Genomic DNA, 27415 nt, shown 5'->3' with positions numbered 1-27415 from the left:
AGTTTGCCCTAAATCTAATGAGATTTCTGAGGCAAGACCAGAGCTAGGACCACAGAAAGTAGAGGATGTTTTGCAAAATGTGGTAGTTCAGAGAAGCTGGGGTCTGGAGGAAGGAAAGGCTCCAGAAGTCAGTACACCAAATGGGAGATACAGGGCCAACTTAGGAGCAGGAAGTTTTCAGAGCTGAAGATAGGGTTGACATGTGCAAGGTGTAGGCATCAGTTGCCCTTTGAGCCTTAGTCATCAGTATCTGTAAACTTCTATAGAACTTTTGGGTTCTTCCTTTCTGAGGTCCTGTGGCCATATGGTTGAGAAGATGGCTGCCAGAACTAAAATTAAAGAAAATTTAAGAGACTTCATTAAAATGCAGGATATAAACTTTGGCTGTTATTCCTAATATGAGACCGTTTGTCCATCCACCCATCTATTCAGTAACTGTGTAGGCGTTGTCCAACTTTGGGTCGCTGTTTCAGAAATAGCAACTACTCAGACCCCCCAAAAAAACAGCCCTGCAAGAGGGTGGGATGGTAGCAGGGGTGAGAATAGGGTGCGGCAACCCTACACAAACAGCCACTTATCTCGAGAATATCAGGGATGACTTCCATGAATGCTGTCCAGATTAATGGTGTTACTCCTTGCTTATGCCCAGAAGGAAAAAAGCCAGATTATCCCGGGTAGCATCAGGAAGTAAAATACTTAACGCAAGTTTCACTTGCTAAAACTAGTAAAGGCCGAGAGAAACAGATCTCTTCGAAATTGCCTTTGTAAAGCTCATCCCTTCATTCATATATTTATTTTTGGCCCTTTATTGAGCACCCACTATATGCAATGTACTTTGCCTAAGTTACAGAATGAGAGAAAATCAACTGATGAAGAGAAAGTAGGGACAACATGTGAAAACTAAATAAACAGAGAAAGTGAAAACACATGACATAGGGTTAGGGTCCCTTCAGAATTACTTGCATGACTAGTAATTCTGAAAAGATAATTTATTCTGTAACTGCCACCATAGTAAAAATGTGGATTTTCCAATCAAAGATAAGCAAAATTCTGCAGAAAATTAAATAACATATGACAACCTGGGCTCGCTTATTATGTGAGTTATCTAAAGTAAGTTTTCTTTCTGCATTTCTGTGGATGAAACGATTTGACATAATGACTGAAAGAGATTGCTGAGTCGGCACATGGTGTGCACCATGAACCCTCTATTTCCATTTACTGTCTAATCCAGATCTGCTTTTGGTCCTCAGCACACGCCTCACTGCCACAGCAGTGACCATAGAGGTACTGTCACAAGGGCATGACAGAAAATCAGACATGGGTCACAGAGTTTATTCTTCTGGGATTTCCAATCGGTCCAAAGACACAGATGCTCCTGCTCGGGCTCTTCTCCCTCTTCTACGCCTTCACCCTGCTGGGGAACGGGGCCATTCTGGGGCTCATCTGTCTGGACCCCAGGCTGCACACACCCATGTACTTCTTCCTCTCTCATCTGGCCGTCGTCGACATGTCCTATGCTTCCAACAATGTCCCCAAGATGCTGGCAAACCTTGTGAACAAGAAAAAGACCATCTCCTTTGTTCCCTGCCTAATGCAGACCTTTTTATACATGGCTTTTGCTCACACGGAATGTCTCCTGTTGGTGGCCATGTCCTATGATCGATACGTAGCCATCTGTCACCCCCTACATTACGCTGTCATCATGAGCCGAAGAGTGTGCACCATCCTGGCTGCTGCTTCCTGGGTATGTGGCTCCCTCCTGGCCCTAGTCCACGTGGTCCTCATCCTGAGGCTGCCCTTCTGTGGGCCTCACGAGGTCAACCACTTCTTCTGTGAGATCCTGTCTGTCCTCAAGCTGGCCTGTGCCGACACCAGGCTCAACCAAGTCGTCATCTTTGCTGCTTCTGTGTTCATCTTGGTGGGGCCCCTGTGCTGGGTGCTGGTGTCCTACACGCGCATCCTGCTGGCCATCCTGAGGATCCAGTCAGGGGAGGGCCGCAGAAAGGCCTTCTCCACCTGCTCCTCCCACCTCTGTGTGGTGGGGCTCTTCTTTGGCAGCGCCATCGTCATGTACATGGCCCCCCAGTCCCGCCACCCTGAGGAGCAGCAGAAGATCCTCTCCCTGTTCTACAGCCTTTTCAACCCCATGCTGAACCCCCTGATCTACAGCCTGAGGAACGCAGAGGTCAAGGGTGCCCTGGGGAGGGTGCTGAGGAAGGAGAGATCAAGGTGGAGAGATGGCGGGGCACCTTGAAGGTAAAAGATGTGCTCTCTGTGAGGTAGGGCCGGGATGCCAATGCCTCAGCTACTCACTTCTTAGATTTATGATGTCAGGAACGATCACATGCTGTCCCTAAACACAGGGCATTGACATGACGACAAAGCATAGCAGAAAGGCACAGAGAACCCAGGCATGGAGACAAGGGTCAGGTGGGGTGAAGCATAGGGGCAAGCAGCCATGAACTCCTACTGCCAGATCCACCCCACAGTGGCTTCTGATCTTCTGAGGCATAGTTCCCTGAAATTTTCTCTTAAATTCCTCCATGATTTCCCTTTCCCTTATTGCCCCAAGACATGCTAAGTGTCCCAGGATGTATGCTGCTGCGGATGTGCACGTACCCTCACAGGGCTAAGCAGCCTGGGTCGATCAGCCCCTGTGGGGTGTGGAGAGGGCTTGAGTAGAGACAGAGTGTGATCCAGAACTTCTACCCTGGAAAGTCATCTAAATGAGCCTCTGAGGTCTGTGTTTAAGAAAAGCTAAAGTGAGGTTTAAGTTTATGATTTCTTTCTTCTTTCATCTCCACTTAATCTGTTTCACTAGTTAGGAAAGGTTTAGAAAGATTGTACATTTGGAGTAACTATGAGAGGAAGTTATTAAGGAGTTACCTTCTCTGGAATTCAGATGACAAAATTAAATGTGAATGGCAGTTCATTATTATGCTGATCAAGTAAAATATTATATGAGGGGAAAAATTTGCCAAGAAAGAAACACTCCAAAAAAAAGGATATCTTGATAAAACACTGTGGACTATCACTTAGCACGATATATCACAGGTCTCATAAGGACTTTGACAAACTCCCACAACACTGCCAAGGGCACCTACTCCAGGGGACATAAATCACTTTTTCTGCACCTGTGCAGTCAGAATGACATGAAAGAGTAATTGGTTTTATTTTAACCAAGAACAGGACCTAAGTGGTCAACAGAGTGACGAGTGGTTCCTTAACACAAAAGTATGGGGTCCTCAGAATGCTCTGCTGTGTTCCCTAACATGTACTGTCACATGCCATTCCAGTGTGATTTGTGATGATGTTATATTATTACCTGATGCTTGTAGATCTTCCTATTTTTCACCATATTTTTTTTTTACATATAATTGTCACTCTCTATTTTTCTGTTCTCAGGAAATAAAGAAGCAAAGGGGCAATGTTTTCCTCCCACCTTCACTCAATGCATTTTCTTCCCCTTTCAGTTCTCAAAAGGTCGAGTAGCAAGCTGTTCTGCCTCTCTGTCTATCTGAGCAAACATCTGGCCTTTGGTCATCTTTATGATTCTTATCTCCACAGTGTGAGTCTTTCCCAGCCCACAGAACTCTACAAATCCTGCTCTGAGCCCTAAAGATAAAAATCTGAATAAGGAAATAAATACTGGCCCTTAATGCAACTAGAAGCACTATGGAATTATTTTGTACCCTACTCTGAAAGTAGTAAGCAAAAAGGCAATATTTTCATATAACAAGGATTTTCTAACTCTTCCTAGAAAAATTATTATATTCTCTAATATATGTATACCTTGTATTCTGATTAAAATTCTAAAAGGGAAGGGTAAGAATAAAAATATACAGTAGTTTATCTAACATAAAGCATACACCATAGATTTGGATTCAGAATTCTTCATTTAGGGATCATGATAAGAAATCAGGGGATGGCATTCATTCTCATTCAGTTCAAAAATGCTTGGAAAAAAATAAGCCAAAACTACCAAACTTCTGTAGAAGATAACTCATATAGAAGAATTAAAAAGAATTGTTGTCTAGCACCCCTGAATGGCTCTGAGACACACACACTCACCAATAATAAATTGTGTGTGTATGGGCAGGCAGGGAATGCCTAAAGATGAAGTTACTATGAATTGTTGAGTTCTTGGATGATGATGATGATGTGGTGGTGGTGGGATTGAACCTGGGATTGAACCTGGGCCTTAATAAATAAATTATACTTCACTGCTTGACCTCCTTCTATTTATTCTTCCAACATTAGTCACAGTTTTCAAAGGGCTGGGAATAAATAGAATAGAGAGGATGAAAACTCTCTACTGAGTGCTTCGCAAACGTCACCCCATCTTTTACCAGTAACTCAGTGGAGTAGATATCATTTTCTTTGTTCACTAGATAAGGAATCAACATTTCAGAGTGCTTTAGCCCCTTGTCCTACGCCACACAGCCAGTGACAGTGCAGAATTGAGATGGAGTCATGGACTGTGCTTATTGCTGACCAACATTGCTTCTTATGTTTCTTGCCCAAACAGCACAGATTTTAGATCAACATGAGTAGGGCCCAACAGGCACATGATGCCGAAGTCTAGAATAGAAAATATAACACATTGCCATGTCCAAAGCTTCAAGACCAGAAAGAATATAATCTTGAGCTGGCTTGTCTTTGGGGAAATCATTATCACCCAGGATCAGAGTAGACACCCTCATCTTGGTGGCCCACTTATTCCCCAATAGTATCTCCCTCTTGATGCCTTTCCATAAAATCACATGATCCCACAAGGCATTGCCTCAAAGGGGGCAGTCTGAACTAGAAGTATCATGTTATCCTCAGTATCCTATCATGCTGATAGTTCTGGTCTTCTCTCTCTCTCTCATCAAATTTACCCATCTGTTTTCCTTTTCTGTGCTATGAATGCTTTCCCAATGAGCTTCCCTGCTTTACTTGTGTGCTGATTTTTTTTGTGTGGTGCTGGGGATTGAACCCAGGGCCTGGTGCATGTGAGGCAAGCACTCTACCAATTGAGCTATATCCCCAGCCCCCATGTGCAGATTCTGGATGGAGCTGCCTGACCAGAGCTCTGTGCTGATGGGACTAAGCATAGGCTTGAGCTGAGACACTTGTTAGCTTCAATTTTCATTTCAGTTGTGCTGGGGCTTACTGATAGGTCTGCTTCTAACTATGACTTAGTCTCCTCAATCCTGAGTTTCATCTGAGATCAGGTGTGGATACTAATGCTTCTCCTAGGTACTTCTCACAACTGTTATGGGTAGTCAATGATATAATGCATGTGAATCTGATTTGTATATTTTTTGATGTGGAAGGTATAAGGATAATGAGAATGAAAAGATCGCCCAGTATGACAGAGTACTGGTAAAATTCATGACTAAACAACTACAGCACTATAAAAATCAATTGTACTCTAGTAATTCATAAATTATTACAATACTTAGAAGAAAAGATGTCTCAAAAAACTTCATCTTTATGAGTTTACAAGTTTTTTAACCTCTTTTGTTTGGGGAAGGTCTCCGTCAAAGAGGTAGAAGGAAATGCATAAAATGTTTGGAATGAAATAGTTTTCATTGTTCCTGATGGGAGATAAGCTGTAAAAGAAAGCTTTTATGAATTTTTACATTCTATACATAGCTGCAAAATTCCCAAAAGATTCTTGAGATAGCATTTAGGATAGAAAATAAACAGAAAAATAATTAGTCTATAGCTTTGTTGTATTTTTTTCTCTTACCTTCATACTAAGAATTCTCATCACTGTGTGCCATTTCCACTAGGAAATGCAGGGTCTATATGTAGAGATACAAGCTCGCTGTTGTGGGACCCTGTTCATTGGCTGAATGCTAGTACTCATAGTTGCCTACGCCTTACTAGTGGTCAGGATGCCAGAGAGATTAGGAATATATGGGAGAACAAATAAGTGAATGAATAGACAGAATTTTTTTTAAATAAATGCAAATGTTTTACCTGGGAATGAGAAGACAAATAAGAAAAAATAGCTGTCTTCATATGTTCCACAGAACATCCCATAAGAGATAAAAGTGACTTATTATTGCCTTTCAGAGGGAAAAGCCATATCAATAGGTAGGCTTATTAGGGAGGTAGAGTTAAAAATAAATGACATAAATTCTTTTCTAGCATCATAAAGAATCCATCAATGAGGCCTTTGAATTGGTGTGCACTTGCTATAAATGACAAGTGTTGGTTGAACTATACACACATTGAACAGGCATTTGCAATAGGTTCTCTCTAATGCCTTTTCAGTATTAAACATTTTATGATTTTGCAGAAGTCTTTCATCTTATTTTCTTGATGTCAGAAAGTTTAAACTGATTTTAAACAAACTTGTAGATGTTCAAAGACTTTTAAATTGCAAAGAGGATGTTTCCTGTGTCAAAATTCTGTCTTGCTCTCCTTATCAAAAGAAAATACTCAAGTAGGAAGAAGGAGTTGGATAAGGTCCATATTTGGGGTTCTCTCAACGTAATTTCCACAACCACCACTTCATTCCTAAACAGTTGTGGTTTCACATTTAAAATATTCACTTGATCTCCAGTGGTAGTTGCTCAAAGACTTTGCTTGAAACACAGAGCAGTGACAGATAAACCAGGAAAGAAGAATGAGAAAGACAAAGCCAGCTTCCAAGGTAAAAATCTCTGCCGACCAGAAACAAAGCCTAAATGCAGACTGTGATTCAGCAGAATCTGGCAGCTGGCCCGAGTGGGAAGAGCTTTGCTTAGGAAACTGGGTGCTTCATGCGATAACTGGGAATCGAGGTGGGGCCTTTTCTTGAAAATAGAATCTGGGGGCGGGTGGGAGGGACTTTCTTTGCTTACTAATGGAGACCAGAAATTGCACCATCACACTCTGCCTTACCTGTAAGAGAACCCCTGCTTCCTACTACAGACAGACATGGAGTCCACCCACCCACCCAGCTGTAGAGATCTTCAGTATGCTCAATATTGTTACAGGGTAATAGTCCTAAATCACCAATGTAAGAATCAGGGCTGGAGGGAGAGGGACAAGAACGTGGACAGGGGGAGAACTGGGTCTGTAGAATGACCTTCAAGTCCATTTTTAGAAGCTGTCCCCGCCCCCCCCCAAAAAAAACAGTCAAAATTATCAACAGGTAAAATATAAATTCACTTCTACTGACATTCATTGTTTGTCTTTAGGAATGATATGATAAATATTGTATGTTCTAAACAGGTAAATAAATAGAGTATTTTTAAGGCATGACAACTGCTTTAAGCAGCTGAGGAGTTAAGAAGAAGAAAGGAGTTAGAAAAGAATAGATGGATCTCAAAAAATATCAGTTACACGTTTTATAAATAAAACATATAGTCCCTAAAATAATAGAGACTAAATTTCCTGTTATGGGGGTGGGGATCAACAAACAGGGTAAATGCTAGAGGAAACACATTAGAAGAAGAAAAACTGTGAAACAGAAGGTGGAATAGTATAATAAGACACCTTTTTAAAAAAAGAAAATGAAATAAAAAGCACTGAGAAGCTAGATTGAGATACAATATTCATTTATCATATGGATAAAAAATGGGAAAACACATCATTGTGGAGATTTTTTTTTTGATTAATAGATGAATTCTCAGAACAAAAGAGTACTCTGAATATCAAGCTACATGGTGAAAAATCCATATCTGGACATATTATAATGAAAGAACAGAATATTAAGGAGGAAAAAAATAATCAAAGCCTCAGAGGAAAAAAAAATACATAAAAAATAATAATAAATAATAGCAGACTTCCCTGAAGCAAACCAGATGTCAGAAAATAATATTTAACACAACCAGGAAAACTGTTACTCTATAATTTCATACTCAGCTAAACTATCATTCCAGAAAGAGAAAAATTAAAATGACAAAGAAAAAGTCAAGTAAAAATGACCCCCCTCCCTTATATCACCTTCAAAAGAAGTATTACTGATGAGTAAAACTGGATAGAAAACAAGAATTTCAATATACGTTAAGATACATACCCAGTGCACATTAATAGAACATGTTAGTAAAGAAAGCTGTGGAAAGCAAACAAAAGAGAAAAAACCTCGTAGTTGCTATGCAGGTAGAAGTAAGTAGCATCAAGGAGTAATTAAGTCACAGTAAGGTCCTTGATGTGATTAGGAAGATGAAGTCCTGAATGATTACAGGGGAATAGTAATAAACCACTAATGTAAGAGTCAGGGCTGGAGGGAGAGGGATAAGAACGTGGTCAGGGGGAGAACTGGGTCTGTAGAATGACCTTCAAGTCCATTTTTAGAAGCTGTCCCCCCCCCAAAAAAAAACAGTCAAAATTATCAACAGGTAAAATATAAATTCACTTCTAACAACATCTGATCCATGCTTGATTGTAGACTGCACTAGAAACATTCATAACTTAAAATTTAACTGCAACATGGCATGGTGGCACACGCCAGTAATCCCAGCAGCTCAGGAAGCTGAGAAGGAGGATCACAAGTTCAAAGCCAGCCTCAGCAACTCAGTGAGGCCCTAGGTAACTTAATGAGACCCTGTCTCAAAATTTAAAATAAATAAATAAAACAAAAAGGTCTGAAGATGTGGCTCAGAGGTTAAGTACCCCTGGGTTCAATCCCTGTACAAAAAAAAAAAAAGAAGAAGGAGGAGGAGGAGGAGGAGGAGGAGGAGGAGGAAGAGGAGGAAGAAGAGGAGGAAGAAGAGAAGGAAGAAGAGGAGGAGGAAGAAGAAGAGGAGGAGGAGGAGGAGGAGGAAGAAGAGGAGGAAGAAGAGGAGGAGGAGGAAGAAGAGGAGGAAGAAGAGGAGGAGGAGGAAGAAGAGGAGGAAGAAGAGAAGGAAGAAGAGGAGGAGGAAGAAGAAGAAGAGGAGGAGGAGGAGGAGGAAGAAGAGGAGGAAGAAGAGGAAGAAGAAGAAGAAGAAGAAGAAGAAGAAGAAGAAGAAGAAGAAGAAGAGGAGGAGGAGGAGGAGGAGGAGGAGGAGGAGGAGGAGGAGGAGGAGGAGGAGGAGGAGGAGGAGGAGGAAGGGGAAGAAGAAGAAGGAAGAAAGAAGAAAGAAGAAAGAAGGAAGAAGGAAGAAGAAGAAGAAGAAGAAGAAGAAGAAGAAGAAGAAGAAGAAGAAGAAGAAGAAGAAGAAGAAGAAGAAGGAGAAGAAGAAGAAGAACTGTTTTTAAATGTAGACCATATTGACTGCTTGTGGGGCTCATCCTTATGGTAGCTGTACTAGCTGCCAGCTCTGTCACCCACTTCTGAGTGGCTACTCCAGACTTTCAGCCAGAGACAAACCCTGTTGTCCTTGCAACCCAGGTTCATGAGTGACGGCTGTTGGTCTCTGTCAGCTCAGTAGCTCTCCTGACCTTCCATGGTGACCAGTTATCCTGATCCAGCCATTGACTGGGTACTCTGAGAGCAAGTCCATCCAACAGGGCAACAGATGGGGGAAGGAGGAAAAAGTGGGGATAGAAGCGAGTTGCTAAGTGAGCTGAGACTCAAGAATCCAGAGATGAACAGACCCATCAAGAGGAGGAAGGTAGTGAGGAGGAGGTGGTGAGGATGTAAGAATAAGGCAGACAAGATGAGGGACAGTTGGGGCAGGATGGTGAGGAGGGGAGTGAGGTGAGGAGAGGGCAGAACAAGCAAGCCCTCTCCAAGGAGCTCTGTTTTATCCTTGAGGGTATTCCATTTGCAAATGAGAATTTAGGTTTTCACTTGAGGGCATTGTGTTTTGTTAACCTTGACAACAAATGACAATAACAACATCTGATCCATGCTTAAATTAGATGTTTAAGCATGGATTAACACCCAGTTAATGCCATCAAAAATTTTCAAGAAGCATGACACACATAAAAGATGAATGTATAGCGGTCTCTACTGATCTACTAGGTGAGCAATAAGACCTATCTATGTGGTTTATGAACCTACAGAAAATAAAGTCAGTGCATATCTGGTATAGTGAGATTGTAAAAGAAAATGAAAGTGAAAATAAAGTGGTGAGCCCCCCAGCCCCAAAGTGGTTGATTGACCATTGAAATGATCAGGGAGCCTTAAAGAATTCTGACACTTGGGCATATATAGATGACTTAAATAAGTTCTTGGAGATGAAACCCAGGGTTGGTATTTTTTAAGACTCCCCAGAAAGGCCTTATTTTTTTGTTGACAGTTTTTAAGAATAATAATCAATTGCTTTCAAGAATAGTTGACATGTTCATGGATAGGATGAACCTACCCTGAAATCCTAAAATAAGCTCTAGTAAAAAACGTCAGATTCTGATGAGCCCAGATGTCTTCCAGGGTGATGTCTCTTTGAACTCAGTGAAGAACAAATGAATTGTTGACATGGCACAAAAATGTGATATCAGACCCAGGAGACTCTCACCCCTCTTCTCCAATAGGCCCCATACTATAGGCCACACAGTGTTCCAGATAGATTGGGTAGAAATAAAGTCATTCTAAAACCATTAATAAACAGTGGAAATGCAAGGGATGTATAAGTGTTCAAAGAATAGGAAGATTTCCAGTGATTCTCGTTTCAAACCCTCTGGTCTCTCTGAAGCTTCTGATGGTGGAATTCCAAAGGGTGAACTGGGATGGATGCTCCTTCTCTGAGTATGATTCTGGGATTGAGGTTCTATTTAGCCAGGAGAAGTTGTTGACAATAATGATGATGACTGTGATAAGGAAGCCCAAGATTTGGGACAGAAGAGAGAGGAAGAGGAGGAAGAAGAACGAAGAGGAGGAGCATAAAATGGTACCTACTCAAGAAAACACAAGCCACTGTGTTTGTAAATTCTGGGGATAGGCAAGTAAATGTTTTGTTTGAATAAAAGTTGGCTTTTAAAGTTTTCATTCTACCTTGAATTTTTGGTAATATACTATGGTACCAAATATGGAATATAATGGAGTATAATAAAGGCTCCCTTTCATGATTTTCTTCTTCTGAATTTTTTTTGGGGGGTGAGGTACTGGGGATTGAAATCAGGGGCACTGAGCCCCATCCCTAGTTCTATTTTATATTTTATTTAGAGACAGGGTCTCACTGAGTTGCTTAGGGCCTCACTTTTGCTGAAGCTGCCTTTGAACCCATGATCCTCCTGCCTCAGCGTCCCAGCCCATTGGCATTACAGATGTGTGCCACCACACTGAGCCCTGGATTTCTTATTCTATACTTTAAGACCATGACTGTGAAACTTACCAGAAGCATTTGTAAGACCAAAATTTGTTTAGCCAAATATTTTCCAGAAGAATGAACTGACATAATTTTAAATCAGTTTTCATTAGCTGCATGTTAATCACTTGCCATAGAAATTTAACCTTCATTGCTAATTTTATTTCCTATAAAACCTTTTTATTTTGATTATTTACAATCTAGTAAAAATTTAAAGATTTTTTTTTCAAGTAATGAGCAGCAAACCCAGGACCTTACACTTGCTAGGAACTTGCTCTACCACTGAGCTACATCCTTGGCCCTTTTAATTTTATTTTAACAGGGTCTTGTTATGTTGCCTAGCCTGGCCTCAAACTAGAGATCCTTCTTCTTCAGCTTCCTGAGTAGCTGGGATTATAACTGTGCACAACTGAATTGGGCTTTAAGAATTTTTTTTTTTGGTAGCTTCCCATTTAATATTCATAAAATTTGATTTGCTTGCAGACAGAAAAAAAAATGTGACACTTGTAGGAAAGCTACTCATAGTAGTTATCTCTATTAAAAATAATGCAAATATTTTAATTTTTTAGTAACAAGTTTTTCTCTAGAGTGAAATCTATTAAAATCATAGGGCAGGATTAGCATGTACTTTATAAATCAATCAGGCAACCTTTAGTGCAGGAACATTGATGCTGATAAGCCCCTGGCCTCACAGGCCCTGATTGGACATGTAGGAGAGTGACATGTGGTGAGTGTCATTATGGAACAGGAAGACACCGTATTTATGACACATATGGCCTTAAACTGAGGCTTAATCTGGGAATGACGGTAACTACCTATACAATCTTTTGAAAAGCATGATAGGTCACTTGTGTGCCTGGAGTGGGGGTGTGTGGTGGAGGTGGTACAGGGGCTTCCTCTCCCCAGCTTCCTGTTTCTGTGGGGGGAATTGTGGGTAGAGGAGCTTTGCAAATTTCTCAGTTTGTGAGAAGGAAACAACATGCATGGATCCCCATCTTCCTTCCGCCTTCCCTTCCAGGGGTCAGTTGTTCCCAGGAAGCTCTTGTTTTTCTTCTGCCCATCCCCCAGGCTGTAGATTTTTCTTAGACCTGCTGTTAGGGGAACCTCTGACTAGGCAGTGAGTTCATTCAGGCTAAGGGATTAGCAAACCTACTTGGGTATCACATCCAAACGGCATCCTCCATATAGTCTTTTTTTTCAATAATAAAAATTCTATTTTGTTGTTTATCTGTTTTATTCTTGAATCTATACTTCAACCAATTCTCATTATGAGGCCTGTAGGGGAATGCTACTTATTGATGTCCTTAAAGTCCCACCCTCTGGCTACCCAGGTTTACAACTTAAATCAGCCAAGTTAGGAGTATTTTCATTATGGATCTTGGTGATTTGCATTTGCCTATGTGAATGAATATTTTTCTAATAATGAACTGATTTTTAATTAGTGTGACCTAGGCTGGCTGCTACGGGATTAAGGCTTAAGTAAAAATGGTCAGTGTCTAATGAGTAGCATAGGTGAGTCGATATAGTGTATGCAGCTTTGTCCTCAGGCGAGCTGCCTATTTACACCTGCAAGTGGTGATTTCTATCTGGTCAGAGCAACATAGACCTCGGTAAGCAGGCCAGCTGCCTGAGGCCCTTAGGGAAGCAGTGGACAGGCTGTTTCAGGGTCTTACACAGCTGTACAGATATCCTGGCAGATACTGGCTGTGAAAGCCTTAGGGTGTAGGCTGCTGTAACTTGAATTTGAATTGATAGATGAAACTTGTTGTGGTGTTAAGTTTAAAATTGAAGCAGGATTTGATGATTGGGGCATTATCTGGGAGAACAATATGAGCTTTGTATGTCTGTGGAGGGGGTGTTGGTGGGGGATGGAATCCAGGGTCTTGCACATGCTAGACTAGTCTCACCCACTGAACTATATCCCTATCCCTTTTTATTTTATTCTGAGATGGGGTCCCACTAAGTTACTGAGACTGGACTTGAACTTGAGGTTTCCTGCCTCAGTTTCCCAAGTAGCAAGGATTCACCACCACACCTTGCAATTTAAATATTTTTAATTGCACTTCTCAAACATAAACTTCTACAGGTGGGAACTTTAAAGTTCAGGGTAGTAGAGCTAGTTTGATGCTCTTGTGATAGTTTTTCTTAAAAGTTTTCATGCTACCTCTGGGTAACATAAAACAGTGTTCTAAATTCCATGGTGTGTTCATGTGGCTAGTTGTGGAAATGAGAACCTTAGATTTATGTCATTTTCCTACACACTCAGGCCACCCCCTTCTTTATCAATGAATTCTCAGAATTTTTTAATGATATAAGTTGTCATTTTAATTAAGATACCGAAATTATGGATTTTCACAGAAAAGTATGCAATATTTCATTATATACATGCAAAAATGAATGAAGATAATTATTGAGAAATATGTCAACTCCGTTTATTTAATAAAAGAAATAACCAAATAATATTACTATAAACCCAGAGCACAAGAAGGCAAATTTAACAACAGGTACTTGGAAAGCTTAGTACCTAGTGTTACAAGTCATGGGAGGCCATGGGTTTGGACTGCACACCTGTCCTGGGCCCAGCTGATCAAAACTGTAAGGAACAGTGGAAAAGCTGCATAAACTCAACCAGCCAAAACAACCATTTACCTGTCCGAGATTTTATTAGCAGGACTGTAGCGGCCAGTAGCAGAAGAGAAGGGGAGGGAGGGAGGAAGAGAGAGAGGGGGGAGGGGAGAGGGAGAGAGGAGAGGGGGAGAGTAAGAGAGAGAGCATGATGAGCTCAATGCAGGATGAGGAGGAGCAAGGCGAGTCGGCTGCTACTTCTTCATTGGCCTAGGGTTCGCACCACTTCGGGGATTGGAAGTGCGCCATTGAAAGTTCGCGCCATTCACAGGGATTGGAGGTGATGGTTCATGCGCCATTCAGTGCCTCAGGGACCTGAGCTCCCGAAGAGAAGCGCTCCAGGAGCCATCTTTACCAACAAAAACAATATAGAGTTTAGTCATAGTAACTGAGCTCTGGTTGATTGCAGGGGCCCTGTAATCAATTAGATAGTAAAGCTGTAACCACATGCATTGTTTTTTTGCATCATTTCCATTTTTATATGAATGCTGTCAGGCCACATTGTTAACCAGAGTTCTAGAAACTGTTTTAATTGTTCTGGGAGCTGCCTGATTTATATATATTTATATATATATATATATATATATATATATATATATATATATATATATACATACAGACACACACACACATACACACACACACACACACACACACACACACACACTTGTTTGGTACTAGGGAATGAACCCAGGGGTGCTTGACCACTGAGCCACATCCCCAGACCCTTTTATTTCCAATTTTGAGACAAGGTCTCTCTAAGTTTCTTAGGGCCTTACTAAATTGATGAGGCTGGCTTTGAACCAGTGATCCTCCTGTCTCAGCCTCCTGAGTTGCTAAGTTTACAGGGGTATGCCACTATGCCTGGCTCAAATTGTTTTTATTTTGTGTTGCTTTGCTTCCCTTTGCCATAACTGGGTTAAGGAATATTCCCTTTTAGGATTAGAAATCTAGTTTACTCATATATTTGAGGAATAAAGTAGCTTGTTATTTTAAAGTGGATGTAATATGAACAGTGGGAGAATAAAAAATGATACAAAAGAAGGACTTGTAAGCTAGACACCAGGAAAGATGTCCTTAAGAGAAAGCTTGATGTCTTAGAAGAAGGGTCAGGTAGAAAAAAAGGGGAAAGAGCTGTACTTATTCCATCTTCATGTAAGTTATTTTTTGAAGATGTTTTTATCATTGGTGGAGGTGAAAAGGTGAAGAGTAACCAAATAACTATTCCAATGGAAGAGGCATGATTTTAGTGAGTGCATTAAAGTCCCTCCATAGAAAGAGCCGAGATCCAGAAATCAGCAAGTGATAGAAAACACCCCTTAGATAGAACATTTATAGGAACTACCGTGAGCCAGAAGTGGAGGTGGCCACTGCCACTCACCAGAGGGAGACAGTATCATTGGGACTTTGTGACCTCGCCTTCTCAGTGAGAAGGTAAAAACATCCTTGTGTATACAGATGCTATTTACATCATATTCCACCAAACCATAGAGCTGCTATTGGCTAGGTTTTAGAGTGTTTATAAAAGGGTGTTTAAAATGCTGAGCCACCGAAGGGGTAGACTGAACTCCTTACTTAACTGTGGCCTTTCTTCTCCAAACTTGTAGGTTCATTCTTTGCTTTGTGACAACACTGGTGCAGAAGCTCCACAAGGTATCTTTGTCCTCTGCTGGCCAACTTCACTTGAGCTTTTTGTTTTTTATTTAGTTTGTGGTTGTTCTTTTTAGATATCATGACAGTAGAGTGTATTTTGACAGGTTTTACATCCACGAATTAAGATGTATTCTAATTAGGATCCCATTCTGGAGGTTGTACCTGATACAGAGTTTCACTGGTGGTATATTCGTATATTCGTACATAGGAAAGTTATGTTTGTACATAGGAAAGTTATGTTCAGCTCATTCCACTGTCTTTTCTATTCCTATCCCTCTCCCTTCTCTTTGTTCCTCTTTGTCTAATCCACTGAACTTCTATTCTTCCCCTCCTGCCCCTTGTTTTGTGTTAGCATCTGCATATCAGAGACAACATTTGACCTTTGATTTTTTGGGATTCGTTTATGTCACTTCCCATGATAGTCTCCAGATCTATCCATTTGCCTGCAAAAAATCATAAAGTTGTTCTTTTTTATGGCTGAGTAATACATATATATATAATATATATATATACATATATATATTATATATTATGTATATGTACTACATTCCGTTATCCATTCAATTGTTGAAGAGCACTAGGTTGGTTTCATAGCTTAGATATTGGGAGTTGTCTTGAGTTCTACCAGCCCGGGGTGCTGAGGGAGATGGGAAGCTGTGACAAGGGGAAAGGGAACTTGCCCCTTCTGCTTGCTTGCTATTCTCGTCAGGTTTTCCCCAACTTTTCACACTGTCAATTACAGCAGCTCCACTCCCCAACCTTTTTTTCTGACATTTCTGAATCATTCTCATGACTGTCAATTTGGTACAACAGTGCCAGCTGGGATTCCCCTTCCCCTCAGCGGTTTAAGTCACAACCCTGTGGGGATGACTCTGACCTTCCACACCCCAATCACCCTAACCTCTGCTCTTTGTGCACTTAGACCTGTGAGTCCAAGCTCTTCCTCTGCTGTGTTCCTTCTTCAACCTCCATTAAACTTCCTTGTTATACAAAACATGGTTGAAATCTCAGTGTGCTTCCTGTCGATGGATTCATGCTGATTCAAAGACGAGTTAGAAAAGTGGGTCAGTTATACAAGTGATCATTAAAAAAAAAAAAAAAAAATCTAAGCAGGTATGGGAGTGGATGAACAAGAAGATTACCATAAATTGTTTCTTAACTTACCTGGTATGTTGCAAGATGACCCAATTAATTATAGGAGGGTGGATGAGTGACCTGTACCTTGAGTGAACCTGCCCAATAAGTTTAGAAATTGATCACTAAGTGCAGGCAAATAATGATGAGGCTTCATAAGTTTCTTTATACAGCAACAGAAAGAAGAGAAAAAACATAAAAGCCAAGAAAAAAAGATGCACATCAGAAAACATAAATATTTGAAAGACCCAGTATCTCAATATTTATATTGAATGAATATAGACTATATTCTCCTATCTTTCCGTGGATTTTTTTTTTAATTTTTGCACTGGGGATTGAATGCAGGGACACTTTACCACTAAGCTACATCCCCATGAACTTGCAATCCTCCTGCCCTAGCTTCCCTAGTAGCTAGGATTACAGGCAGGCACCACAGCAACTGGCACATATTGAATTTTTACAACCCATAAAATGCAGTTTTATATTATTTATAAGAGCAGCTAAGACACAATCATGAAAAAGAGCCTGGGAATACAACTTATCCTGTTTAAATATTTAATAAGTTGACAAAGCAATAAAAATATCAGCCAGACATTTGCATTTGTTTATCTAAAGCAAAGAAGCATTAATCCATATAAAGAGAAGCACTTGATGGCACAAAAGAAACAGGCTATCAAGAAGAAAACGAAGCAATCTGACATATGTTTAGAGATGCATAGTCTTGATATAGAATTAGAGGAAAAACAGAACTAGTGAAAAGATTAGCAAACCTAACATTATTTGGGGGAACTTAGCAGAAGGCTCTCAGAAATTGATAGATAAAATTGAAAAAAAATACAATATTAGAAAAACAAAATTATGAAACTTGATTTAATAGATATATGAAGACTCTTATAATGAAGAAATAGTCTATATATTACATTAAATCCAATATAACAATTGCAAAAATCTACTATATGTAAAGCAATAAAACCCCTAAAATATTCAGAGTCAATAGCACAAGGATTTATTCTCTTACCATAGTAATAATAAATGTAAAGCTAACAATGAAAATGTAATAAAAATACTTGAAAATCTGAAAATGAAAAACTATATGTCTTTTAAAGATGAAGTTAGCAATGGTAGAAGTTATAAATGTCAAGGTTGAGGTCTATAGTTAAAATGATTGAAAAAGTAAATAAATAACAGGTTATATTTGTTTAAAAATAAAAAACATAAGGAATAAGTTAAATATTGAACTTGGGAAGATAAAATGGAGAATTAACTAAAGGTAGACTATTGTGTGTGTGTGTGTGTGTGTGTGTGCAATCTTTATTATAAAAATAAGGAAATGTTAAGATCATTAAAATAGAAACTTGGATCTTATGAGTAAGAAAAGTTAGCTGGGCACAGTGGTCCATGGCTGTAATCCCGGGGACTCAGGAAGCTGAGATGGGAAGATCACGTGTTCAAAGCCAGACTCAGCAATTTAGCAAGGCCCTACACAAGTGAGACCCAGTCTCAAAGTAAAAAAATAAAAAGAGCTGGGATGGGGCTCAGTGGTTAAGTGACCTCTGGGATCAATTCACAGTATCTATATTTAAAAAAAAAAGAGGGAGAGAAGAAGAGGAGGAGGGGTAAGAGGAGGAAGTAAAGCTTATAAAATAGATGACTGGTCCCAATAAAAGGGTAAAAGGCCTATATAGACAATATCAGGAACACATAGCCATACAATTAAAATGCAGAGGGTTTTAAAATGATAATAGAACACTATCTATAAAATCCATTTCAGTAAGTCTAAAAATTAGAAGATTACATAAGCTTCACTATGTAGGAATAGAAAATTCATGTAATAAGTGCTCAAAACACTGAATTGATTTTCAGAATTATCCTACCAAAGAATATCAAGTCATCTATTTCTAAAAGAAAATTATACCAATCTTCAAGGAACATCTAATTTTCATATTAAAACTTTTGAAATGGTTTGGGGAAGGACTCTGCAGTTTGTTTTTAGCAGCTTGTATGATTTTGGTAACAAAACTGAAGAAGAACCATAGAAGAAAAGGAATTGATTGACTAAGTCTCAAAAGTAAATATAAATGCAAAAATCCTGGATAAAGGATTAACTACCTAAATGCAGCATTTAAAAAAAATCAAACAATTATTTTTCAGATTAGAATTGAGGGCCCAAAATATTATGAGGCAAATAGGAGAGCCTTTTACACTAGTGAATTAGAAATTCACAAGGAGAAAAGGAAACAGACGAGATTCTATGTTTAGCAAAGTGGACCATGAGCAACATACAATTAACAGTGACCTCTCTTCTCTGGACACCAGGTGGCCTTGGGCATGAATGCTAAGGAGCCACATTCTCCCATGCATCTGGACTCCACTTCCTAGCAAGCCTCTTACTGAGTAGCTACGATGGCAAAAACCGACTACAAACCCACTGCAGGTCACGTTTCTCCAGGTAAAATTGATTAATTTCATAGTTGGTTGACATTTAAATGAAAATAACTAATTTAGGAAACTATGCTTTACCTCTTCTGAGCATGAACTTAAATTTAGATCAAGACATTTAAGATCAGACATTTAAACCACAATGGCACAATTTGATTGTCACAGTCGCTCAAATTATAAAACAGGCACAGTCCATTTTGCTTCAGGAGGAACAGAGAACAGCAGAAGTCACAGGCCTCGAGAGATCTTGGTATTTCTTCCTCTCTTGGGCTCAAAACCACCACAAATTAAAGAATAGAGATTGTTTCTTGGTGAGATGTTCCTTCCTTGTTTGTACTACAGTTAAATTCTAAAAATAATGTTTAACAAGTCCCATTGGGATATTCTACCCTCTTCCTTGACTCATGAACACATAGTTCCTATAGGTCTTGTTATCTGATCTTATTTTATGAATTGTATTCATTGTGGAGACTTGACAACACACACACGCACACACACACACACACACACACACACATACAAGATACCTGTTCAGGTCAGGTATAACAGAAAACTCAGTCAACATTAGAAAGGATGGAAATATATATAGGCTCCACCTGCCTTAAATAGCAGTTAATCTATTTGGAAGCCAAGGAGGGGAATTTTGGAGTTCTTGAAACCATAATAAATCCAAGATGATGGAAATTAAAGTATAAAGGATCTTTTCCTAAAAGTCATCTGATTTTTTCTTAAATCTGTGATTCTTAATCTGGACCCTGCAGTGAGTGAAGAAGACATGGTCAGCAGCACCATCTTGTCCTGACGGCCCCTCCAGGGAAGACCAGTGTGGAGCACAGTGAGAACCCTCTTCCCTGGGAGGGAGCAGGTGACCGTGTGTGATGGAACTTCCTCCCCTCGCCCTCTGTGAACTTTCAGAGTATGTTGAGAAATAACTGAGCTGAGCGGAGAATAAAATTAGTGCTCAGAGAGAGAAATCTAGTCTGTTGGGGCATTTATACAAGATTCTCCTTGGAAGAAAACTTTCCACACTGACAGCTTTGTTTACCGATTTGTGAGGCTTCTTCCAGCTCATATCCTGCTTGTCTTCTCATTTTTAGATGAATGTCTAAGATAAGTTTCATACTTTAACTAATACTCATTCTATAATTTCAGACAGACGATAATGCGAGCACAATACAAAAAGTAAATGTCTATTAATGCAGAAGTTCTGCCAATTATAAACTAAGACACAGGGGTAATCTAAAAGTTATCAACTCTTTTAGATGTACCTAATATGAGTTATTTACAGTGATGCATCTGCTTTGAATTCTATGTTTAAATTTTAAGAAAAAAAAAACAGACGGTTTAGATTTGCTTGGAAAAGTTTTTATTGCCTCATGAAATTAGCAGTTTTTATACACTAATGGACTACAAAAAAGGATTTACATGATAGAAGAAAAGGAGCATGCTGACAGGTTTGTTTTTTAGTTTGAATTCATTTTTCTAAAAGGAAGAGACAAGAGAATGATCATATTTGTGAGTCTTTTTAATAAGAAGGTTACATGTGCCAGCAAATAGATACTTTTACGGAAACATGTTGCAAAACATAGCATACATTTAACAAATATCTATAGATTTTATATTTTGTGTTTCAGATACTTGAAATTAGGAGAAAGATAAAGAAATACCCCTTGTTTCTTTAATTTTATTTTGTTATATGCTTGCATCATAGGAACTTTTAGAAATATGATTGCTATCTTTACCGGGTTCTAACTATTATAAGAATGCTGAAGGGACCTGGATCAACACTTTTCTATACATTTCTGCCCACTGAAGTTTGGACCCTGTTGTCCTAGTACAACACCTTATATGACACAGGACCCCATCTCAAATAGATGTTCGATCAATCTCTGATTTTAAATAGTCACAGGGATAAAGTTTAGTCCTAATCAAACAACCAGGTTTCATGGAGTGATTCCAATGGTTAAAGAGCTCTCTCTCGGACTAAGATCATCTTCTCTCTCATTTGCCATCTACTGTGAATTCTGATAGTTCCTCTGAATCAAGGCACAGGTTTGCTCACTCTTGCTTAGGAAACCTTTCAAATATTAACCTTAAAAATATGAAGGGGAGACTGACCAACTCTATTATGAATTTTTCTGAGATTCTTATTTTTGAATGTGCAATTCCCGTGGATTTAGGATGGAAAAAGGCTATACAGTCACACAGAAAGTAAGCAGAAGCAGTGGTTTTCAAAGTCAAAATGCAAACCTCAGGAAACCCACTCTACGTGGAAAGGTTTTAAGACATCTAATTAGTCACAAAAATACTTAACAGATTCACTGTAAGTAATAATTACTTTTTACATTATAGCTCAAAAGCTATAACGCAATGTTAAAGATTCTACAAATATGAGACTATTGTGCTTTACCTCTACTCTTAGATATAGATCAATAGTTTTTTAAATTGCAGGCTATGACCCATCACAAAAATCAGTTGACCAGCATTTTTACCAATGAAATGGAGTATAAGAGACTAGAATAAAAGAGAACATTTAAAACACATTATATACAATAAGGATCCAAGTAAATACATGTATTCTGTTGTGTACATTTTGGGCAGATATTTCTTACTATAGGATGTAGCAATACTTTTCAAATTTCCAGGTGTAGACAAGGTCATGGGTGTATTTATAAATATAGAATATCAAGTGTGATATCTACCAGGGGTAACATATTCTGAGCAGAGACAACAGAGTAAACCAACTGTGGATACAAAGTCAAAAGTTTAATGTCTTCATTGTAAATCCAGTCAAAATCTTAGCAATCTCCTATTCTCTTCACTTAGTTCATCTGTATTCTATCTGAAGAAATCCCAAGTCTAACAAATAATTCATATTTTGAAGGTGCAAATTTGTGAGAAAATCTGATAGAAGGATAATTGACTTGCTGCTCCTCATCCCCTTCCATCCTCATGAAGATGTGTAAGGCCCCAGCACATGTGCACATGAGGAGATTCATAAGCTGCAATGCAGGAATACTCATAGGATAATGTCTGATATAATCACCACAAACTGAAAACTGGGTCCTCTCCTGTGATGGTATTTTAAGTATTAACAGATTTTGAACTTCCATTTGCAAATAAAGGTAAAATTTACCGAATAAGGTAAGACAATATTAGCATTTAACTCATACATGACAACCTTTCTTCTGTTTCATTTGGAACACATAATTTTCCCTTAATAAGTGTCTAACAGGCCATAAATGTCATGAAAGGTCATTTCCTTAGGAAACAAAGACACACACAGTTGTATCATGTTTGAACACTCAGCTCAGACATTCAGATGTGGTGAACTTGGTTGTTTCCTCCACAAGGCAATGGTGGGCAATCAGACTATGGTCACAGAGTTCCTCCTCCTGGGATTTTCACTTGGCCCAAAGATGCAGGTGCTCCTCTTTGGGCTCTTCTCTCTCTTCTACGCCTTTACCCTGCTGGGGAATGGGGCCATCCTGGCTCTCAGCTGCCTGGACCCCAGACTGCACACCCCCATGTACTTCTTCCTCTCCCACCTGGCCATAGTGGACATCGCCTATGCCTGCAACACAGTGCCCCGGATGCTGCTGAATCTCCTGGACCCCGCCCTGCCCATCTCCTTTGGGGGCTGCATGACCCAGACCTTTCTCTTTTTGACTTTCGCACACACAGAATGTCTCCTCCTGGTGATGATGTCCTATGATAGGTACGTGGCCATCTGCCAACCCCTTCGATATTCTGCCATCATGAGCTGGAGAGTCTGCATCGGCCTGGTAGTGACTTCCTGGATTTTAGGAGTCTCCTTGGCCCTAGTTCATTTAATATTACTCCTACCATTGCCCTTCTGTGGATCTCAGAAAGTTAACCACTTTTTTTGTGAAATTTTAGCTGTTCTCAAAGTTGCCTGTGCAGATACCCACATCCATGAGGTCCTGGTCTTGGCTGGGGCAGCAACGGTGCTGGTGGGGCCCTTCTCCTCTATCGTAGTATCTTATGCTCATATTCTGGGTGCCATTCTGAAGATCCAGTCGGGAGAGGGGCGCCAGAAAGCCTTCTCCACCTGCTCCTCCCACCTCTGTGTGGTTGGACTCTTTTATGGTACAGCCATTGTCATGTACATTGGGCCCCAACATGGGGACTCCAAGGAGCAGAAGAAATATCTCCTGCTGTTTCACAGCCTTTTCAATCCCATGCTCAACCCCCTGATCTATAGTCTGAGGAACAAGGAGGTCAAATGTGCTCTGAAGAGGATGCTCATGAAGGAGAGAACACCGTGAGGGTTGTAGAGAATGACAAAATCACATGCCCAAGGGGAAATGAGAAGTCATCTCATCCAATACCTACCCACGATGCATCAACATGCTTGGGGCATCCTTTCCACCTTCCTGAAATTTCTGTATGACATCCCCCAAGAAAGTCACTGCTTTCCTCTCTCTAGTATGGCAGGTTGGTGCTGCACAACTAATAAAACTATCTTTTCACTGGCTGCATTGAGAACATTTTTTTTTAATTTTTTATGTTTTGTAGTTGTAGATGGACAGAATGTCTGTATTTTATTTGTTAATTTTTAGGTAATGCTGAAGATTGGACTCAGTACCTCACGCATGCTAGACAAGCGCTTTGCCACTGAGCTACATCCCTGCCCAAGAGAACATATTTTTAATGTGGTTATATGAAATGTCCTGAAGAAAAGAAATTTTATTTTTCTATTAGTTTTATAGGCAAAATTTTAAAGAAAAATCGGTAGAATATTTAAGATATGAGAATTGGGAGAAATCAATAATATCTTTTTACCTTTATGGGAATTGGGAATCAATAACATCTTTTTACTTAAATATTTATAATTTAGCAAGTGTCATCTCCTTTCAAAATAAGTCTATATCTGAAACATTTGTATACATTCTTATGATAATAATTCTTTATAAGTCGTAATCAGTTTAGGTAATAACAGCATGAGCTATGGCTTCTAGGAAAGATAATTGAGAATATAACTGAAACAACAAGAACACCTAAGCCTTTGTCACGCCAATAAGTCTGTAGACAGGTGGGATCTTTCTCTGACCTTCTTTTTCTTTGCCTGACCAAGGCAGGTAGAAATCCATACAAGTGGGGAAAGAAAGCAGAATGGAAGGGACTGAGAGGCACCAAAATAGTCACATATTTTTTCTCATTAGTTTGGTCAGTCTTCTCCTATAGAAAATGATCACAGCCTACAGAGACCATCCCAGCAATAAGACCAGGCTGTAATTGTTGTGATAAGTAACCGACCAATAATGAATGATTCGATTTTTACTTATGATATGTGAGGTAAGTTAAACAACCTTTTTACTCAAATATGAAACTCTTTCACTTAATTATAAAGGGATTGAAAAGAATTGTTGAGCCGTAGTGGGGAAAGATGCATAAAGATACTGTTCTCTACTCTTTTCTAAAATTATAAATAAACTGTATTATAGGAAAACACTTAATTTTTTGAATGGTGTTTCTTCTTTATTTAAAAAAAGTATTTTTGAAGAGTAAAATATATAAATTTCTTTCTCACAAAATGTTTCTTTTGTAACATCTTCTCTTATGCAAACATGATCCCATGATCCAAGAAAGGTTAAAAACGTGTTCGAGGTTCAGATGAACCTGGTTTTTACAAAGTTCTGACAGTTGCTAATGTGCAAACTTTTGTAATTAACTTGAATTCTTTGAATTCAGATTTGTTATATGTAAAATGAGGTTAATAATATCAAGCTGACAGGTTTGTTGCAAAGATCAGAGCAAAAACTACATGAAAATGTTCAGCAGAACCCAAGACTCAGAACAAGTACTTTAGAGTGAAGTTTATTAATGTTTCCCACTACATACACTTATAGTATCTTTAAAAAACAAGGACAATTTAGAAATGAAACAATAGACAATCAGATTTCCCATTTAAGCAGAAAGAAGCAAGAATAATGCAAAATGTAGACCTCTATATGATGAAAAATGCCAGGGTATCTCTCTGTCTCTCTCTGTCTGTCTCTCCCCCCCCACACACATGCACATACACACACACACATACATACACACACACACACACACACAGAGTCACACACACACAGACACACATTGTGATTTATTATCACAGAAAGAATGAGTAAAACGCATTTCCTCCTGTCACTTCACTCACTGTCTAGAGGGGAGAGTAAAACGATAAATACGTGGAAATTACCAATTCTACACAATGCCTTGACGCTCGAGATACTCAGAGGTGTTCATATGGCCCAGGAGGAGGAGGACTGCCTCCGAGTGGACTAGCTTAAGGAAGACTTCCTGGAGGGGAAGACCGTCCTGAAGGAATAGGAGTTAGCAAGGGGTTGGAAGAGGCGGTGCAGCAGGAAGGGGTGCTCCACCTGATAAGCTAAAGAAGAAAGACCCCAGGAGTCAGTAGGAGGTCAGCTCCAGGAGGATCTAAAAGCAGTTCAGGGTTTTTCGGGTGTAAAATACAAGGCTGATGAGAACCAAGATTAGAGAGGACACAGAGTACAGGGGAAACCCTCTCCCAGGCTGAGGGTCCCTAGGTCCTTACAGACCTCCCATATGAAATGTGAAGCCAGGTGATCAGTACGAAAATGGCAAGTAACCAGACCTTAATTTAGAAGGCGCTAGGTGGAGTGAGTTTGAAGTGACCAGTTTGGTATCAGAGAGACCAAGAGTTGCTGTACCCATGCAGGCAAGAAATGCTGGATAGAGAATCACACAGGAGAACAAAATGAGGTGATGGGGCTGGGAGACAAGAAGGTAAAATGGACATAACTTAGTGGTGGGCTGAGGATGAAGAATAAGTGAAGGGAGGAATTGTAAAAACATTTTTAAAAGTTCAGCTCAGAGAAAGGGCACAAGGACACATTAATGTGGGCACTTCCTCTCTCTCCTCCACAAGGTGAGCCTCACCCTGACGTCTGCAGCCTGTCGTATTCTCTTGGACGCCATCTAAACAGGACACTGCATCACAAGCCTATATTTTTCTCCTAAACAGAGGAACCAAGAATGAGGAGCTTACTTTTTCTTCTATGCCTAGCACGATCTTCTTAATGAGCAACAGTGGAAAGTTTGAGGAACGGGGAAGGTGAAGTTACACATGAGTGTTGGGATGACCGGAATTCGTAACTTTTCTACGGAAGGTCTCTCAGTCCTGCCTGAGTTAAAGAGCCTCTTTCTCACACCATCTCACCCTGGTCCATGTGCTGGTCTTCCTGTGAGATCTGTTTGATCCTTAGTGGAAACGTTACCTGCTGAGATTTGGCCTCTCTGGACCTATTCCAGGACCTATTGGCTTTGATCTTGGAGGCTGACACTGTGGAAAATATTTTCTCTCTTGATATTTAGTCAATATTTATTATACACATGGCATGTCATCCTTACCTCTCACCATGCTGGTACTCTGGCGGGGTTGAACTTCCCCAGTGCACTCAGGTACAAGGATATTGTATTTCACCTCTATCGGGATGATTCCCTGCAAAAGCTCTAGCCCCACTTTTCTAGCATTTGCATCCACCACTGCTACCTGGGAGCATTGCCATCCTCTGAATCTCGTGTGGAATAAACGGAGGCAGTGGGGACCCTGGAGAGCTGCCCACATAACCACAGGAGTTCCTCAGCACGGGTCTCCTGGCTGCCCCTGCTGTGATGAGTCAGGAACCCATTCTGCCTGATGGTCTCCGGCAAGAGGAGCAAACATTTTGTCAACATTATTACATTATTATTTCATTTTTTCAATGCTTGTCTCCATTTTTAAAAATTTGTTCTAATTACTTATACATGATAGTAGAATGCATTTTGACAAATCATGCATAATGGAGTAAACCTTCTCATTCTTCTGGTTGTACATGTTGTAGAATCATATCAGTCATATAATCACATGTGCACATACGGTAATAACGCCCATCCTACTATCCTTCCTCCTCCCCCACCCTCTCCCCTCCCTTCATTCCCCTCTGCCTAACAAAATACTTCTATTTTCCCTTAGATACCCCCTTACCCCCATTGTGAATTAGCATTCACAAATCAGAGAAAAACATTCAGACATTTGTTTTAGGGGATTGGCTTATTTCACTTAGCATGATAGTTTCCACTACCATCCATTTACCTGCAAATGCCATAATTTCATTATTCTTTAAGGATGAGTAATATTCTATGTGCGTATATACCATATCTATTGAAGGACATCTAGGATGGTTCTATAGTTTGGCTATTGTGAACTGAGCTGCTATAAACACTGATGTGGCTGTATCTCTATAGTGTGCTGATTTTAAGTCCTTTGGGTATAACCTAAAGAGTGGGATAGCTGGGTCAAATGGTGGTTCCATTCTACGTTTTCTGAGGAATTTCCATACTGCTTTCCATAATGGTTGCACCAATTTGCAGTCCCA

At 39.8% G+C, this 27415-nt stretch overlaps 2 protein-coding genes across 2 annotated transcripts; both read left to right on the top strand.

Moving 5' to 3' along the window:
* The first annotated feature begins 1300 nt into the window (after window positions 1–1300).
* LOC113197166 (olfactory receptor 2A5-like) lies at window positions 1301–2254 on the top strand. The gene is made up of 2 exons (XM_077795888.1): window positions 1301–1552; window positions 1598–2254. Exons 1-2 carry the CDS (start codon window positions 1301–1303, stop codon window positions 2252–2254), a joined length of 909 nt encoding a protein of 302 aa, XP_077652014.1.
* Window positions 2255–22360: 20106 nt separating this feature from the next.
* Window positions 22361–23293, top strand: LOC113197157 (olfactory receptor 2A7-like). The gene has a single exon (XM_026409369.1). It carries the CDS (start codon window positions 22361–22363, stop codon window positions 23291–23293), a length of 933 nt encoding a protein of 310 aa, XP_026265154.1.
* Window positions 23294–27415: the final 4122 nt, after the last annotated feature.

The sequence above is a fragment of the Urocitellus parryii genome, chromosome 3 (assembly GCF_045843805.1).
Source record: "Urocitellus parryii isolate mUroPar1 chromosome 3, mUroPar1.hap1, whole genome shotgun sequence".
NCBI classification, from domain to species: Eukaryota; Metazoa; Chordata; class Mammalia; order Rodentia; family Sciuridae; genus Urocitellus; species Urocitellus parryii.
The sequence above is the reverse complement of the archived record's forward strand: the minus strand, read 5'-3'. Positions and strand labels throughout refer to the sequence as shown.